Here is a 17,808-nt window from a genome sequence, read left to right on the forward strand (position 1 = left end):
AGTAGTCGAGCATGTTGTCAAGAGTGTTGAAAAGGCATCACATGCTCACTCTATATTAAGACTCAGAGCTTTATCTGGCAAGATGCCCAGAACTTACAGTGAAGCTGACTATGAAACATGGCGTTCTCATGTTCTAAGGGTTGGCTCCCGACAGCCCTAAACAAAAAAGCACAACAAACCCGAGCACCAGACCAGGGAGGGCAGAGGGGGTCCAGGAAGGAGGGTCCAAAACAAAAAAAACAAGGAGCACAAGAGTCCGGATTAAACCAAAAACAGGACAACACAAAACAAGACTAGTCATGAGGCCACAGTAAAGTCTGGGGGTCGACCCGGAGGCCGACAACACAAGAGCCAAGACAGATCAGGGGGCCGAGCGTGCACACGGCAACGGCGGTGACGGGCAAACAGCTCCAGGGGCAGAGCGTGCACACGGCAACGGCGGCGACGGGCAAACAATTCTGGAGGCCGACCACTTGGAAGGCAGTGGCGGCCACTGAGCAGGTCTGGAGGTCGGCCGCGATGCCGGCCGCGACGGGCAAACAGTTCTGGAGGCCGACCACTTGGAAGGCAGTGGCGGCCACTGAGCAGGTCCGGAGGTCGGCTGCGATGGCGGCGGCGACAAACCCTTTCCGGAGGCCGTCCCCGAAGGCCATGACGCCACCTTAGAGGCCCGGAAAACGGCCGGCAGAGGCGGAACGGGTCGAGCTGGCTCTGACGGTGGCGTGGCAACCGCAGGACCAGGCGAGGCAGGACCAGGCGTGGATGAAGACACGGAGGCAGGACCAGGCGTGGATGAAGACACGAAGGCTGGACCAGGCGTGGATGAAGACACGGAGGCTGGACCAGGCGTGGATGAAGACAGCGGGACGGCTGCAGAACCTGACGGCAGCGGGACGGCCGCGGAACCTGACGGCAGCGACGCTGCAGGCGGTAGGGCTGCTCAATTAATCGAATTTTAATCACGATTACAATCTGGGCTTTCAACGATCATTAAAAATGACTGAGCCGATTATTAGCCCCTCCCTCATTTATCCGCGACACCTTAAAGGCCAGTCCGTGAAAATATTGTCGGGCATAAACCGGTCCGTGGCGCAAAAAAGGGTGGAGACTGCTGATTAAGAGGACCCGAGGGAAGCTCAGAAAGCTAAGCAGAAGTTATTTGAAGAGGAGAGTGACTGCTGTTGGTTGAAAAAAGAGGTAAAAAAACTTCAGTGGTGTTGCACACTATTTTATATTATTTTTTAAAGTCATTATTCAATACGTTGTTATTGTTAACCCTTTAAAGACGGTCAGAGCTGCACACTCCATTTTGTGTAACTATTTTTAAATCCCTGTAGAACCTGAACCGCGTAAGCTAGCGCAATAATTTGTTTTGCATATGAAACTGGAGGAGTTGTACTTACATCTTATGCCATCAGCTTGTCCTCAGTCACGGTTTCCTTCCACATAAAGCTTTGCAAAAATTGCATAAAAAGCGCTTGCAGGAACAAAAACATAATATTCCAGAAACACGCTTTGCCGATCCGATCAGCTGTTTATAATACTTCCCACAGTGAAACAGAAGTCAGCGCGAACTATCGCATGACCGCCATTTCCTGGCCGAAACCGGAAGTGACGTCATTTTCGCGGAAATGTAGTTTTTTATTTGTAGGCCTTAAAAACCTATACTGGTCATGTTTGACTTTTCTGAATAGTTTCTGGGATGCTTAGAACTCGAATTGCACTGCTGGAAATAGTTTATTTTGATGCACCTGCTGTTTTCTTTGCAAATTTGCATCATAGGATTGTTTTTTTGTTTTTCCTGCAGTATATAAAAATTGGTGTATCTCCAAAATAAAACTATGAAGACACTCAAAATAAATTTCCTGTTGTTGTAAACTATTTTTTGCAACTTTTTTGTATTTAAAGTTTTGAGGGATAAACCTCTTAAATTTCTCCAAGTAGAAATATATGTAAAAAAACAAAAACGATTTTCAATTTTTTTGTAGTTTATTGCACTTTTTTGCAATTAATGTAGTTACTATGGACTTAATGCATACATATTATTAAAATATGGGCTATAACAGTTGTATAGCAACTTGAAATGCTCCCACAAATGGCACTACAACATGTAAAAAAATTATATAAGCTCTGGCAGACTTGGTTCTATAGTAGGTCTTAAAGGGTTAAATAAATATCGTCAAATAATCGTGATCTCAATTTCAGTGAAAATAATCGTGATTATCATTTTTGCCATAATCGAGCAGCCCTAGCAGGCGGTGATGCGAATGGTGATGATGTAGAAGTCAGGGGGGATGATTCAGCAGATGACGGCTGAACAGACTTCCCCGGACCGTCAGCAGATGTGAGGATGTGCTGGGCAGGCTCCTCGGACCCTCCAGCAGACGTGACTGGAAGCTGGACGGGCGGCTCGGGCCCTCCAGCAGACGTGACTGGAAGCTGGATGGGCGGCTCGGGCCCTCCAGCAGACGTGACTGGAAGCTGGACGGGCGGCTCGGGCCCTCCAGCAGACGTGGCAGGAGGCTGGACGGGCGGCTCGGGCCCCCAGCAGACGAAACTTGAGGCTTGCTGGGTTCTCCCGAACCCCCAGCAGATGAAACTCGAGGCTGGCTGGGTTCTCCCAAACCCCCAGCTGACGAAACATGAGGCTGGCTGGGTTCTCACGAACCCCCAGCAGACGAAACCTTAGGCTGGACTGGCTCCTCAGGCCCTCCAGCTGGAGCAGAAGCAGGACCAGAGGCAATAGGGACCCCTGACTGAGGGTGAAGATTAGTGACTGACTTAGCAGATGACAAAGCTAAGGATTCCTCCACTAACTGCGCTACTGACTGGGCTATGGACTGTAACAATGTTTGGAGAAGGTCTGATTGTGGTAGAGCCTGAGCTATGGGTAGCCGGGGTGAAGACTGAACTACGGGTGACTGAATTTGAGATGAAAGCGGTGGAGTAGGTGACAGGGCTACAGGTGGATGCTGAGCAGGGGACACTGGACACTGAGCTACATGCGGCTGCTGAGCAGGAAACACTGGACACTGAGCTACAGGCGGCTGCTGAGCAGCAAACACTGGACACTGAGCTAAAGGTGGCTGCTGATCAGCTAACTGAGCTGAAGGTGGCTTGGAGAAATTCTGCTGTGGCTGCTCCTGCTGTGGTGTGAAAATGACAACTGCTCCAGTCCGTACCACAGGAGAGAATGGAAGTGTGGTTGGATGATGATGGTGAGGGCTGCATTTCTTCTTTAACGGTGGATCGAACGACTTGGCAATGAACCTTGGCAAAACATACTGCTGACGTCGAGAGCACCAAGTGGCGAGGGCCTCCAGGAGAGCAGCTGAATCCTCCTTCCCTGGGCCGCCCATGCCAAACAGTTCAAAACAAAAACTGGCTCTCAGAGCTGTTACTATCGTTTTTAATCCGTTAATGTCCAGAAAGGTTATGGCGAAGGTAGGGGATGACAAGAAGTTGTCTAGAAACACTACCTCTAGAAGCCTCTTGTAGTTATCCACAGCGTGAATTATGCGCCAGCAATAATCCCACAGCTGTGCGAGGTACTTTCCCTCTGAGGCAAAAGGTGAGTCCGCTGGATCCATCTTATGGTCGCGTCGTTCTGTCAGGGCTCTGTGTGCGGGCAGGCGGAGAGGAGGATCCAAGCGCAGGACTCGAACACAGAATTATAAATCAGAACCTCAGCTTTTATTGCTGACATGAAAACCAAACGTCAAGTGACATGAATACAGAAACCAAAGAAACAGTGACCATGAAGTGACCATGGAATATGGAAAACCGAAACACACAGGCATAATCTGAGGGTACGACGCGACACTGAGCACAGGAAAACACAGGGCTAATATACACAGGGTGGTAATCAGCGAATGGGCAACAGGAGGGAGACACAGCTGGGAGAGATCAGGGTTAACGAGACGGGGGGAACAGAGCTGCACACACTAACATAAGACAAAGACTTTCACAATAAAACAGGAAACATGAATTACTAAACAAGCATGCAGACTTTACATTGAGAGACAGACAGAGAATGACACATGGAACCTGAACTAAACTAAACGTGAGATATAACTGAGAACAAATCCTTAAGCACGAATAAACAGAAACAAGAAATAATCATCATCATCACTATGAGAATAAGAAAACAATCCATGAAGCAGAATTAAACTGAAATATAATAAACTCAAAATACTGGGTCCAACGGACCCAGAACCGTGACACCAATGCCACCTCCAAGGCTTACCTCCTCTCTGATCTGGACATCGGGTCAGTTGGAGGCGCAGTTGAAAGATTGCAGCGGTCCCAGATCAGATGTACACACTGGGACTCTTTCCCATGTTGCTGTCTGTGTTTATTGTGCTATGGTGTGTTGATATCTGTGCATTCCTGTATTATCCTTTTATGTTACACATTTCAATGTTTTTTTTCCTCGCTACCTGGCCTGACCTGTCTCCCCAATGTGATGTTTGTGTATTGTATGTACGGTCGGCAAGGTCTGTCATCTCGTTTGTGGGCAAAAGACCTGCAACTGACAAATAAAGGCCATTTCATCTCATCATCTCATCACCTGGCCTGTGCCCCGTGATGTTAAACAGCTCCGCTCATTCTTAGGCTTTTCAGAGTACTACAGGCGGTTCATTAAGAACTATTCGAGCATTTTTAAGCCCCTCACTAACATAACATCAGGCTACCCTCCTTTGCGCAAAAGCACAAAGCCTAAAGCTAAGTCTGTCCAGTACCATGACCCCAAGACACCTTTCGGTGAGCGATGGACTCCCTCTTGTGATCTTGCTTTCAAAACCGTCATTGAAAAGTTCAGTACTGCACCTGCATTGGGTTTTGCTGACCTTAAACTGCTATATACGCTCCATACTGACACCAGCACTACAGGGCTTGGTGCCGCACTCTATTAAGAGCAAAATGGCCAGACCAGGGTAATAGCTTATGGAAGCGGTGGGTTGTCTAGGAGTGAATCTTGTTATTCTGCCCATAAGTTTTTATGGGCAGAGTTTTTAGCCTTGAAATGGGCAGTGACGGAAAAGTTTGCTACAGTGTTACACTTGTCTAACTAAAGCTAGCTGACTACAAACAAAAGGAAAACTGAACTTGAGGAACAAAGTAAAGAATTTCCAAACTCTTAAACATTTCAGAGACATTACCATGCACTGCTTTATTAACAGAGAGGAATACTAATACTATTAATATGAGGAATACTCTGTGGTGTTCATGCTTGATTTTTAAGCATATTCACTGATGATTTGTGATAACAATATTGATGTTTTATTTTGAATGAAGGTGCTTCATATTCCACTTAAAGTACGCTGTGACTCCGGATGCTCAGTGTGTCTCTCCCATCCTACAAACTCACACTGGTCCTCAGTATTTTGTTAACCTTAAGGGTGTGCATCTTGTTGTGAATCTGTTCTATATCATGTTGTGCTTTGTTTCCTTTTTCTGTTAGATAGCTGAGGATTGTTTGGTCCTGCTGACCTTTCAGTTTGATTTGTTGAAGCTTTGTGAGGTATAGCTTGTCTCTCATTTTAAATGTGGTTAAACAAAATAGTTAGTCAGCTATTAGTAACTGACTGAATTTAACATGAAGTACAATATGAAATAAGCATTTATAAAAACCTTTATGAACACACAAAAGTAGTTCATTTTGTAATCTTTATGTGTATCAATGTTCATCTGAATACTTGCCTACTATTGTTCTGATACCTATTTCCTATACCACAAACCATTAACCTTTGCTTCTAAAAAACGTGTTTGGTGCAATAATACTATTAAGAAATTGTAACTTCATCATTTATAAATGATGAATGAACTATTAACTGAGACCTTACTATTGTATACTAAAGTGTTAACCTCTTTATTTCCCAAGTGGTCACCACAATCGATGCATTGGCAATGGTCAATTGGCCTGGCAATATTGCAAAAGCCAATAAAGCTGGCCAGAGGATCACATTGGTTTCAATATATAACATTCAAGCTGTAACACTAGCATACCAGAACCAGGAGCTACCTTGCTTTTTACATTATGGTATGGGACGTCACACTATTCACAATGAAAGGGCCAAAGTTTTTAAAGTGAGGGGCTCACATGCACAACATCCAGGTGCTGGGATAGCTTTCAACACAAGCAAAAGCCGCGTGACATTTGTCTCAGCTGCAAAGGTTTTGTAAATAGATGCTAGATTTGGAATTGATTTCAAGTGTTGAGCCTGGATTTGGCAGCTGGGAGTTTTAGGACCCTGTTACCCTGTTTCACAAATCTAAGTGTAATATTACTTAGCTTAACCTAAATGCAGGTATAACTATTGTTGATGAAAGAAATTGTTCTTACTTTGATATAACTTTGGTAAATAAGTGGTAATAACTTATCTCCCTATCATTCCCTTCTTGTTTTCACCATAATATCCGACTATCACATTATTGATGAGCTCTGATAGAAAGTGCTACCAAATATTCTCTAGTGCCCACAGCAGAGCAAAGTTTTCATCAGTGTATTTTAGTAAATATTAAGCTACTCCACTAGGTTCCTCCGGGAAATTCAGTTCAACCCACCAGTCTCACTGTCTGTGTGGGTTGTGATTTTTTGCAGTCTGCTGATCAGTCTGCTGATGTGCTTAAGCACAGTAGTATTAGCAGTAGTATATTAGTTGTCATACCTGCTTAGCAGCAGCATTTTCACACTGCCACCATAAACATATTGGCTTAGTGATGATCACAGTATGTTGATTTACTGTCTCAGCTGTCAGCAGTTGCAGAACCATTAAAATCAGATAAGAAACCGTATTTATTGATGATGAGATCTAACATGATAAATTCTCATAATCAAGTGGAAGCCAGCTCTACTACATTCGAGCCGAGATGGTTCACAAATCGTTGAGGGTTATTTTGGAAAGGAGGAACATTCGGTCATTACAGGGTTGCACACCAAGCTCTTGTGACGGAGTTGAGATTGACTGAAACTAGTCTCTGGAGTCTGGGCATGTGCAACGTGAATGGGGAACTGTCACTTGGACAACAGCCTGTTAGGAGGCCCGCCACTCTGATATCTGAAATATCAAAAAAACAACTAAAAACACATCTTTTTAGAATTGCATTTTGTTAACTTTTGTCTGTTTTTGTTTTATACCTTGTGAAGCACTTTGTGATCTTTTATCTAGAAATGTGCTATATAAATAAAAATTTACTTACTTACTTACTTATATTGGGAGGACATTGCAGTTGTTGGCACCTTAGCTGTCTTTCTAAGAACAACATATTTTCCCATTTTCATATTTCACAAAATAACACTCTTTTAACCTTTTGTGCTTGAATTTCATTCATCAGGACTCCAAAAAGTCATCCAAACAACTCATTGCCATCTCTCACTAAATGTGGATAACACATCTGCAGTAATGCCTACAATGTGTGAATGAGTCTTTTTTTTTGCCATTTTTAACCAGCATAACTCAAATGTTGTACGATGAGAACACAATTAGCATGCTGGTCCAGAAACTGTGACCCTTGCCAGCGTACACAGTGGCTCTTCAGATTTACTGACAAGGCATTAATTTGATATTTGGCATTTTTCAAGGGCCAAAGTGTTGGCAGCTTATCTAGAACTGACGCGCAACACAGACACATGCAAACACCACCGCCGCCAACCTGACAGCAGAATGGGCATGTGTTGTACAACAAGGACTCACAATGTATGCGGCACAGAGATGGATGCATGAGGCACGGATGGCTGTCAGTGTCTGGCCACATACATATGAATGGACATTTGGGGAAGGAAACGTGGGGACATTCAATGTGGAAATACAACACCCAGGACCATCTGGATCATGATGGTAGATGTGAAAGTATGGTCAAATATTTGTAGATGAACAAGAACACACAAACAAACATTCTCACATCACCAGGGAAGCAAAATGCTCCATTTAAATTCATCAAAAATAGCAGACATTATTTTCATAAGTAAGATCTAGCACAATATGTTATGATATTGCTATGGTTAAGACAATATCAAATATAAAGCATTATATATATATATATATATATATATATATATAGCCAGGGATGGGTATCGTTTAGGTTTTATCCAATACCAGTACCAAACCGGTACTTTTGAAACGGTTGCAGTGCTTGAATGGTGCTCGAACCGGTGCTTAAAGACTGAAGAACACAAACTTTGTCCAAAAACCTCTCATTTTTAGCTGTTTTCCACTTTTTCTTTTGTCATTTTAGCCTTTTTGGCCAGGGTGAAGGGAGTATCTGCCATCAAACAAGAGGACAGCCGCATGTAGCTATGATGATGTTTGCTAGTTCACCTTACATGCATTAATGTAATAACTTGGTTAGCCTACTCAACGTAAATTACACACGAACAACATTAAGCTACTCACGCAGAGAAGAACGGCTGCTGCTGCATCCTCATCATTTCTGCTACACTGGCAGGGCTAGGGGCCGGGACTCTCCTCTTTGGGTTCTTGGGAGATGTTGTTAACTCCGGGTCCGATAACAGGCAACCCACCCGCAGTAGATGTGCTCGGTGTGAGGTCTCGCAGCAAGCTATTAAATACGGTGCATTTCTCGGCTTTTAACAAAATGCTATACGTCGCCAGGTGTTTCATCAGATTCGATGTGCTACTTCCTTTGCACAGTATCACAGTATCACCTTAAAGCACTTGTTGCAGGCTGCTGAGTTTGCATCTTTTGCTGTGAAGTACAGCCAGACTTTGACCGCTTCACCTTGGGCATTTTTAATCTGTAGCTCTGCTCTAAAAGAACGTACGTACCTGGGCCCGCCTACTATGCTTGCAAAGGTAAAATGATTGGCTAGAATCCAAAGTGTATGATATCTTAGGAAAAAAAAAAGCACCAAAATAAAGCACCGAAATGTGCGCTGCTTTTTGGTCTGGTTACTACCGTTTATATCAGAAAATCATGGCACCGGATACCGGTACCCATCCCTATATATAGCATTATAAAAAATTAATATAACAGCGATTTAAGTCAGATTTGATTTAATCACCATTGAATGACAGAATACACCATTTAAGTATGCTGCAGAACCACACACACACACACACGCTCTACACTGGATCCCTTCAACACCTCCAATCAGCAGTGGAATTAGGGTTGCCAACCGTCCCTTGAAAAACAGAATCGTTCCGTATTTAGAAACAAAAGTATTGAGCTGAAAAGGGTATGCACTTTGTCAAATGGTTAAAAAAATAATTACACACACAAATACAAGAGCTACACTTCCCACACTGGGAAGGGTGAAGACAATTGGGTCGCCCAGCCCAGCCCTGGCCAATTAGGCGTCCCTTTTTTTTTCTTCAGGGAGTTGGCAACCCTAACTGGAATGGTTGGATGGATGAATAGACAGATGGATGGAATTTCAGCAAATGGAAATCCCGACACTCACTGTATACATCATATAAAACAGCAAATGTCATTTTAAAGTCAAAGGCAGAAATTTTCTTTGTGAGAACTTTGTGAGAGGGTGATGACTCATCGTGTGTAAGCTGAGGCTTCGGGGGAGATGTGACCAGTAAACAAATTATCTCTGAATGTCACGTCATATTATTTATCGAATATGAACTATTAGGTTTTCTATGTCATTTTTAAAATATCAAAATATTTACACATGTCATCATGTAACTCCCATATGAAGTGGATTTTCAAATTCTTTTCATGAAATGGAATCAGGAATCAGGGATGGAATTATATGTTGAGTGATACAATACAAAGGAGTCTTAACAGCACTCACATGCATGTGAGTCATGCAAACACAACAGGGACTGGGATTAATGATGACATTTTGAGGCCAAACAGTCACCAAAACTTTCAGAATTTAGATTTAGTACTTCTTAGTGCTCCAAAATATATCTGATGAGCAAATCAAAACTCGATAAAGGCACAATGACCCATACTGTACACACATACATTACAACAGCGGAGATGTAAAATGAATACTTACAGGCACGTCCACATACTTCGAAGCAGCTTTTACCTTGACAAAGATAGAAAAACACTGAGTACAGCAGCTGAACAAAAGTTGTCCAGGTGAGACATAGCATCTTATATCTTCTCACCTTCTGAACTAGAAACACTGATTTGTGGTGATATTAGCTGCACAAATGCACTCATTGTTATTGCATTCATAATTTAACAGTTTAGCTTTTGTAGTGTTGTGGAAATTTAGGGGCGCTAGTGCCAGAGAAGCTCACCAAAAAATCTACCGTAGTTTCACGACCATAAGGCGCACTTAAAAGTCTTAGATTTTCTTCAAAAAGTGCGGCGCGCCCTATAGCGCAGTGCGCCCTGTGTGTTGTAAGGAGGACGTAGTAGAGAACACCATGAGAACGCTAAAGGGTGAAGTGTGGGCGTTGATCGTATATACCGGACAATCGCACATACCTGTATAAAAGGACAGGTATGTGCATTATGTGGAACATTGTTGTTTTAACAACCCTGAAAATGGCAAAGAGACACGCTTATGAAGCACAGTTTAAACTGAAGGCCATCAGCTATGCGGAGGAACATGGAAATCGAGCAGCGGCGAGAGAATTTAAGATTAACGAATCGATGGTTCGCAAATGGAGGAAGCTAGAAAACAAGCTCCGGCAGGTCAAGAAAACGCAGCTGAGTTTCCGCGGACATAAGGCGAGGTGGCCCGAGTTGGAGGAAAGACTCAAGCGGTGGATCATCGAGCAAAGAACGAGCGGGAGAAGCGTTTCGACGGTCACCATTCGGCTAAAAGCAGTTTCACTAGCTGAAGAGATGAACATTGAACATTTCCAAGGAGTTCCGTCTTGGTGCTTTCGTTTTATGAAACGGTGCCATTTTTCCATCCAGACCGGGACTACGGTAGCGCAGCAACTTCCAGCGGATTATAAGGAAAAGCTGGCCATCTTCCGCTCCTACTGTCACGTGGTGTGAGCAGAATCATCTGCAGCTCAACGTGGCAAAGACCAAGGAACTGATCGTGGACTTCAGGAAGACCAGGAAACACTTGACCCCTGTTTCAATCCAGGGGGTCAGTGTTGACATTGTGGAGGACTATAAATACCTTGGAGTACACATTGACAATAAACTGGACTGGGCTAAAAACACCACAGCACTTTACAGGAAGGGCCAGAGTCGTCTCTATTTTTTGAGGCGACTGAGGTCCTTCAACATCTGCCAGAAAATGCTGAGGATTTTCTATGAGTCTGTGGTGGCCAGTGCGATCCTCTATGCTGTTGCATGCTGGGGGAGCAGGCTGAGGGTCGCAGATGCCAACAGACTTAATAAACTGATCCGTAAGGCCAGCAATGTTGTGGGGATGGAGCTGGACTCCCTCAAGGTGGTGTCGGAGAGGCGGATGCTGTCCAAGATAAAGACAATGTTGGATAACACCTCCCACCCACTCCATGACATGTTGGTCAGTCACAGGAGCTCGTTCAGTGAGAGACTGAGATTACCGAAAAGCACCACTGAACGACACAGGAAATCATTCCTGCCTGTGGCCATCTCCCTGTACAACGCATCCACTTAACACACTGTTTGCTGCTACAACTACACATGTTTCTTTTCCAAATATTTATTTATAAGTGACTTATGTATGTATGTATGTATATATATGTATATATTGTACTATTCTTAGTTAGCGTATTGTCTGTCTTGTCTTAATGTTGGTTTAAAATGGAGCACTGTAACAAAAAATAATTTCCCCCAGGGATCAATAAAGTATTCTGATTCTGATTCTGATTCTGATACTGCAGCAAACACATCGGCGACAAAAACATCCAGCCCAGCCACATCACAAACATGGACGAGGTCCCGCTCACTTTTGACATCCCGGTGAGTCACACTGTGGAGAAGAAGGGGACCAGCACGGTAGCGATACGCACAACGAGGTATGAAAAGTCGTCTTTTACTGTTGTGCTTGGCTGCCATGCTAATGGACAGAAACTGCCGCCTATGGTGATTTTTAAGCGAAAGACTTTGCCTAAAGAGAAGTTTCCAGCAGGAATCATCATTAAGGCAAATGAAAAGGGCTGGATGGATGAGGAAATGATGAAAGAGTGGCTGAGGGAGGTGTATGTAAGGAGACCAGGTGGTTTTTTCCACGCATCACCATCGCTCTTAATCTGTGACTCCATGCGTGCCCATCTCACAGCCGATGTGAAAAAACTAGTGAAACAAATGAACTGTGAGCTTGCTGTCATTCCGGGAGGCCTGACAAAGGAACTCCAGCCGCTGGACATCGGTGTGAACCGCCCGTTCAAAGTAAGGCTGCGAGCGGCCTGGGAGCGATGGATGACCGATGGAGACCACAGTTTCACCAAGAGTGGAAGGCAGCGCCGGGCGAGTTACGCCACAATTTGCCAATGGATTGTAGATGCTTGGGCTAACATGTCTGCTGGCACTGTTGTTCGAGCTTTCGCAAAAGCCGGCATCGTTTCCGAGGAGCCGCACGGCACGGAAAGTGACTCTGACGGTGAAGAAAGTGAACTTGGCATGTTTGATGGAGATTTAGCGCAGCTGTTCAATTCAGACACAGAGGATGAGGACTTCGATGGGTTTGATGATAAAAATGTGAGTACCAAACTTTGTTTTGCTCCTGCTTTATTTTTAAATATGCACACTTGTATGCTTGTGTGTTGTTGATGATGACGATTACCGGTAATAGAAATGGGAGTAAGGTACCGAACTCAGGTTTGCTCCCGCTTTATTTTTAAATACGCATACGGTACTTGTATGCGCCCTATGGTCCAGTGCGCCTTATGTGTGTGTTAAATACAGTAATGGCACACATAACTGAGACTGCGCCTTTTAGTACAGTGCGTCTTATGGTCGTGAAAATACGGTAATGATATTACAGTTAGCATAAATGATTAACATAAAAACTATAACAATTTCAATGAACTAGTGAGCATAGAAATACACATATCAAAACAGATGATTATAATATGATGCTATGAGAATTTATATAGTTGCACACCATTGTAATTTACAAATGCATACAATGTGGGGAGTTTTATAAAATATTTGTATACGCACACTCAGTGCCAATGCAGTGTTTATGAAAATGGTCCACTTGTGTATGAGGAGATACATACATACATAGAGTATCAGTATAGTGAGATAAATGGATGCTTTTTCATTAAATCAAATTTAAACCCCTTAATTTACCAGAACAAAAGGTAGCTTTAGAATTAATAACAAATTTCCTACATAGGTGCGCTTTCACTGAGGAAATGAAGATGTCTGTTAAAATTGTTCATTACATTCAAAAGTTCAGTTACAGTAGAAAAGCGTCACACTATGATTTACACACTGCCATTTACAGACCAAGTAAATTATTAGTGAAGTATTCTTATTCTGATGCATCTTTATTAAGCTATGTCTCTGAGTGTGTTAACTGAGTGTAGCCAAGTACAGGATAGGGTAGGGGAAATTAAAGTAAGATGGAGAGAATGGGCCAATAGCTAGATTCGTAGGAGGGATAAAGTGAGTTGCGTGGAGAAGAATGACTGGAGCCACAGGTAAAGTTGCTATGAATTGTATTAAACTATTTAGCAACAATTTAACAGCATTTCATGAACAGGAATGAAATCATAAAATAAAATACAGTGAAAGCAATAATAATAACAATCAGAATCCTATCTGAGCTCAGATATGTCAGTCTTGCCGGCTTAATAGTCAGTGTTCAGTCAAGTCAAATCCAATAGGTTGTGATTGGTGCGATTTCGTCCTACCGCACTGTTGCAATTGTTCGTGAGAGAAGAGCAACCTGCCCTTCTGGGCCAACTCGGAATGGCTGTGGTTCGGTTCAAAGGGAAAGGCTCGCCATCTTCCTCGTCAGGAAGAGATCCAGGTCTCACGATCCCATAAAAAAAAACCTAGCCAGCACACTTCTAATGTTCAACTCTCAGAGAGGATCTTGTCCACTTCATCCGCTCCCATGCAGATCGCGATGGTTTCAAGGTCCGAAATGTTCACAATAAATCAGGTCCGTTTCTCCAAGGTCCATGCAGATCTCCGGTATGGATATTTGCTCAATTTATCAAGTTAATAGTTATTTTCCAGCGAAAAGCTTGGCGGTGAAAATCAGCGATGGTCTCGTGCACCTCCGTCTCTCTCTGTGTCTGAGCACGTGACGGTACAGAGCAGGGGAAGGCGGGGCTTGTTCCTTCCTAACCAGTAGGGGTGTTAAATATACTCTTTGGGTTTTATTCTTATATTTATAGTATTTATCTTTTATTATTGATTCATTTTTGATCAACTCAGTGATTAACAGAGTAATGATAAATCCCAATTAACAATAACATGTTGTAGTGCATTACTGAGTCGTGTAAACTCACTGGGTTACATCCTCCCCCCTTAAATCTCATGCACGTCCCCGTGCATGGCTCTGGTGGAATAGGCAACATCATTAGCAAGGGAGTCGATGAAAGCTTTGTTCAATCCTTGAAAGAGTGATTTAACCACTGTTACTAGTGGGTTACCTAGCTGAGGATAAGTGAGTCTTTGGGATGGTTGGCGAATTCTTTCAGATCTTCTGATCTGTGTTTCTGTTTGCAAGGTTTCAGGTTCATCATCATTTTCAACTTGTCTTTCAGGTGAAAGTTGATGAGTTGAGTTCTCTGACAACGGTGAATCTGACAGACTGGTCGACAAAACATTTTTGTCTTTTCGAGTGTCTGTTTCAGACTCACTTGGTGTGTTGTTTTGTAGGCTTGTGTCACTTTCACTTGGTGGTAAGTTTGCTTCACTTTCACGTTCTGTCTGAGGTAGGTCTGTTTCACTGTCCATTTGAGGTAAGTTGGTGTCAGTTGAACTTCCAATTTCGCCTTCAGGTAAGTATGTTTCAGTTTCATGCTCAGGTAAGTCTGTCATGTCCGGTAATGTGTTAGGTTGTTCGTTATCATTTACAGGATATTTGTTTTGTTTGAATCCTTGTGTTGGCGGTATGGTACATACTTGGTAAAAATGTCTGTCTTTCACTTGTGGAGGTTCAGGGTAATAAAACTCATCTTCCTCTTCTCAAATGTTTGGTCGGAGTCAACTTCCGAAGCTGAACTTTGTCTTGTGCGTGGTCTGTTAGTTTTTGTGACTCACTCGGGTTTATGCTCTGTTGGTGAGAGAAATCCACAGGGAAGTAACAGATCTCTGTGGAGCGTTCTGTTGGGTCCATCTCCGTTTTCCGGTTTTACAGTATATACTGGTAAGTTTTCCATCTGTTTGGTAACAATATACACCGTTTGCTCCCATTTGTCCGCTAATTTGTGCTTCTCTCTCAGGCGGAGATTTCGAACCAAGACTTGGTCTCCCACATGTAGTGTGGATTCACGGATGATTTTGTCAAACTGTTTCTTGTTTTTGTCAGCTATTTTCTGGGAGTTTTTGATGGCTATTTCGTAGCTCTGTTCGAGGTAGCTTTTCAACTGCTTGACGTATTGAGAGTGAGTCAGCTGTGGCTTGTTTGGCTGTGGCAGGCCAAAGGCAATATCAATGGGCAAGCGAGGCTGTCTACCAAACATTAACTCATAAGGAGAATAGCCTGTCACATCACTTTTTGTACAGTTATAAGCGTGAGTAAGTGGTTTTACGAAGTCACGCCAGTGATGTTTCTCGGTGTCTTTCAAGGTACCAAGCATACTGAGTAACATGCAATTGTATCGCTCAACAGGGTTGCCACGAGGATGATAAGGACTTGTTCGGACTTTGCAGATACCGAGCAGAGAGCACAGTTCTTTGATTGTACGCGATTCAAAGTCTCTCCCTTGATCGCTATGAAGTCGCTCTGGAAAGCCTTAATGAACTAGGAAGTTCTCCCATAAGTTCTTTGCAACGGTGGTGGCTTTCTGGTCTTTGGTTGGAATGGACACAGCATACTTTGTAAAATGATCCGTGATCACTAGGACATCTTTAGTATTTTTACTGTCGGGTTCTATTGAGAGGAAGTCCATGCAGACTAGCTCCATGGGCCTGGAAGTTTTAATGTTTACCAGAGGAGCAGCCTTATCTGGCAGGGCTTTTCTACGGACACATCTCTCGCAAGCTTTCACTTTCTTTTTGACATCAATTGCCATTTTTGGCCAGTAGAGACGTGACCGAATGAGTTCCAGTGTGCGTTCGACCCCTAAATGCCCCATGCTGTCATGAAGATTAAGCATAACTGTAGGGCGTAAGGAATCACGAAGGACTTACTGCAACAATGGCCCCAACTGGCGTTTCCGGTACAGTAAGTCATTTTGGAGGTCAAGACGTTTCCACTCCCTTAACCCTCCTCTCGTGTTAGGGTCGGCACCGACCCATTTTAAATTTCAAATGCATAAAAAAATCACATACATTTGTTTATTGTATCAAGGCTTTTTGACTTTGTCAGGAACCTCTATTTCTACAAAATAAAATAAAAAAAATTATTTTCACTAAATTATAAAATGCCCTAGTTGAAATTATGACCTTTGTGTTGTTAGGGTCGGTTTCGACCCAGGTATAATATTATGAGTATAAAGCAATAAGTAAGCCAAAACTGAAATCATAAGTGCACTGTCAGCTAAAACACTTACAGCAAGCGCCTCTCCTAATCATATGAGCTTTAGGGGATTCTTATTTTGCATGTTTTTTGCAGTATACCTGCACAAAAACAAAACAAAATAAACACGGGCATGTGAGGTGAATTCACTATTTGAGTGGCCATTTGACTTCCAGAGTGCACATTTACAATTTGCAGCATACAAAAAATGAGAAGAAGATTCACAGTGAGCTAAGTTCTGGATCATATTTTTGGTGAAAATGAAGGAGAGGACACAGAGCAGCATAGCGATTCAGATGGGCAGGTTTCTAAGGAGGAAGACAATGTGGACTATCATCCAGAAGACACAGACACATCTGATCAGAGGTGGAGGTCGCTGGTGCTGAAGCTACTCCTGCTGAAAGATTCAAGTCCAAAAATGGTAAGATCTTTTGGAGCTCAGTACCTCATGATGTACATGGCAGGGCAGCTGCTGCAAATGTCATCAAAATGACCCCTGGAATCACAAGGTTTGCTCTGACCAAAGTCAGTGACATCAAGAGATGTTTTGAGATATTTATGCCATTGTCACTAGAAAGAATCATCATTACTATGATAAACCTTGAAGGAAAAAAAGTCAATAGCGACATGATGAGGAATACCTGGATGCTTTCATTGTTCTTGCTGGAGTGTACAGATGCTGCAATGAGGCCACTGATCGTCTATGGGATGCATCGACAGGCAGAAACATTTTCTGGGCAACGATGTCACTTCACACATTTGATATCATTTTGATTCAAGAGTCCTCAGATTTGACAACAGAGAGACCAGACCGAGGTCTGACAAACTTGCTCCCATCAGGGATGTCTGGGAGAGATGGGTGCAGCTTCTTCCACTGATGTTCATCCCAGGGCCAGTGACAGTGGATGAATGTCTTGTCCACTTTTTGAGGAAAATGCCCCTTCCGGCAATATATACCCAGTAAGCAAGGGAAAAACGGCAGAAAAATCTGGGAAGCCTGTGATGCAAAAACCAACTATGCCTGGAATGTACAGATTTTCACAGTCAAAGCTGCGAGTGGCACCCCTGAGAAGAAACAATGAAAATGTGTGGTCCTCCATATGACCACTGGACTGCAGGATCACAATATCAGCTGTGATATTTTATTTTATTTTATTTTTTACCAGATATGACCTTGGACAAGAACTTCACAAAGGAAACTGAGGTGAAGCTGTATCATTGGGAAGTGATAAAAAGCCCACAATTACCCACGGCTATAACCAAAACAAAGGAGGAGAGGA

The 17,808-nt window shown here is 43.2% G+C and overlaps 1 protein-coding gene across 3 annotated transcripts in view; it reads right to left on the reverse strand.

Annotated features, from left to right (window-relative positions):
- The window catches only part of cadpsa (Ca2+-dependent activator protein for secretion a), a 348,666-nt gene that overhangs the window by 43,300 nt on the left and 287,558 nt on the right, over window positions 1-17,808 (reverse strand). For all 3 annotated transcript variants that reach the window (XM_076883644.1, XM_004572172.5, XM_076883645.1), the window contains one exon: window positions 9,980-10,012. In XM_076883644.1, the coding sequence (XP_076739759.1) occupies window positions 9,980-10,012 (33 nt within the window). The remainder of the gene's footprint in view (window positions 1-9,979; window positions 10,013-17,808) is intronic.

Source organism: Maylandia zebra, linkage group LG5 (genome assembly GCF_041146795.1).
Source record: "Maylandia zebra isolate NMK-2024a linkage group LG5, Mzebra_GT3a, whole genome shotgun sequence".
Lineage (NCBI taxonomy): Eukaryota > Metazoa > Chordata > Actinopteri > Cichliformes > Cichlidae > Maylandia > Maylandia zebra.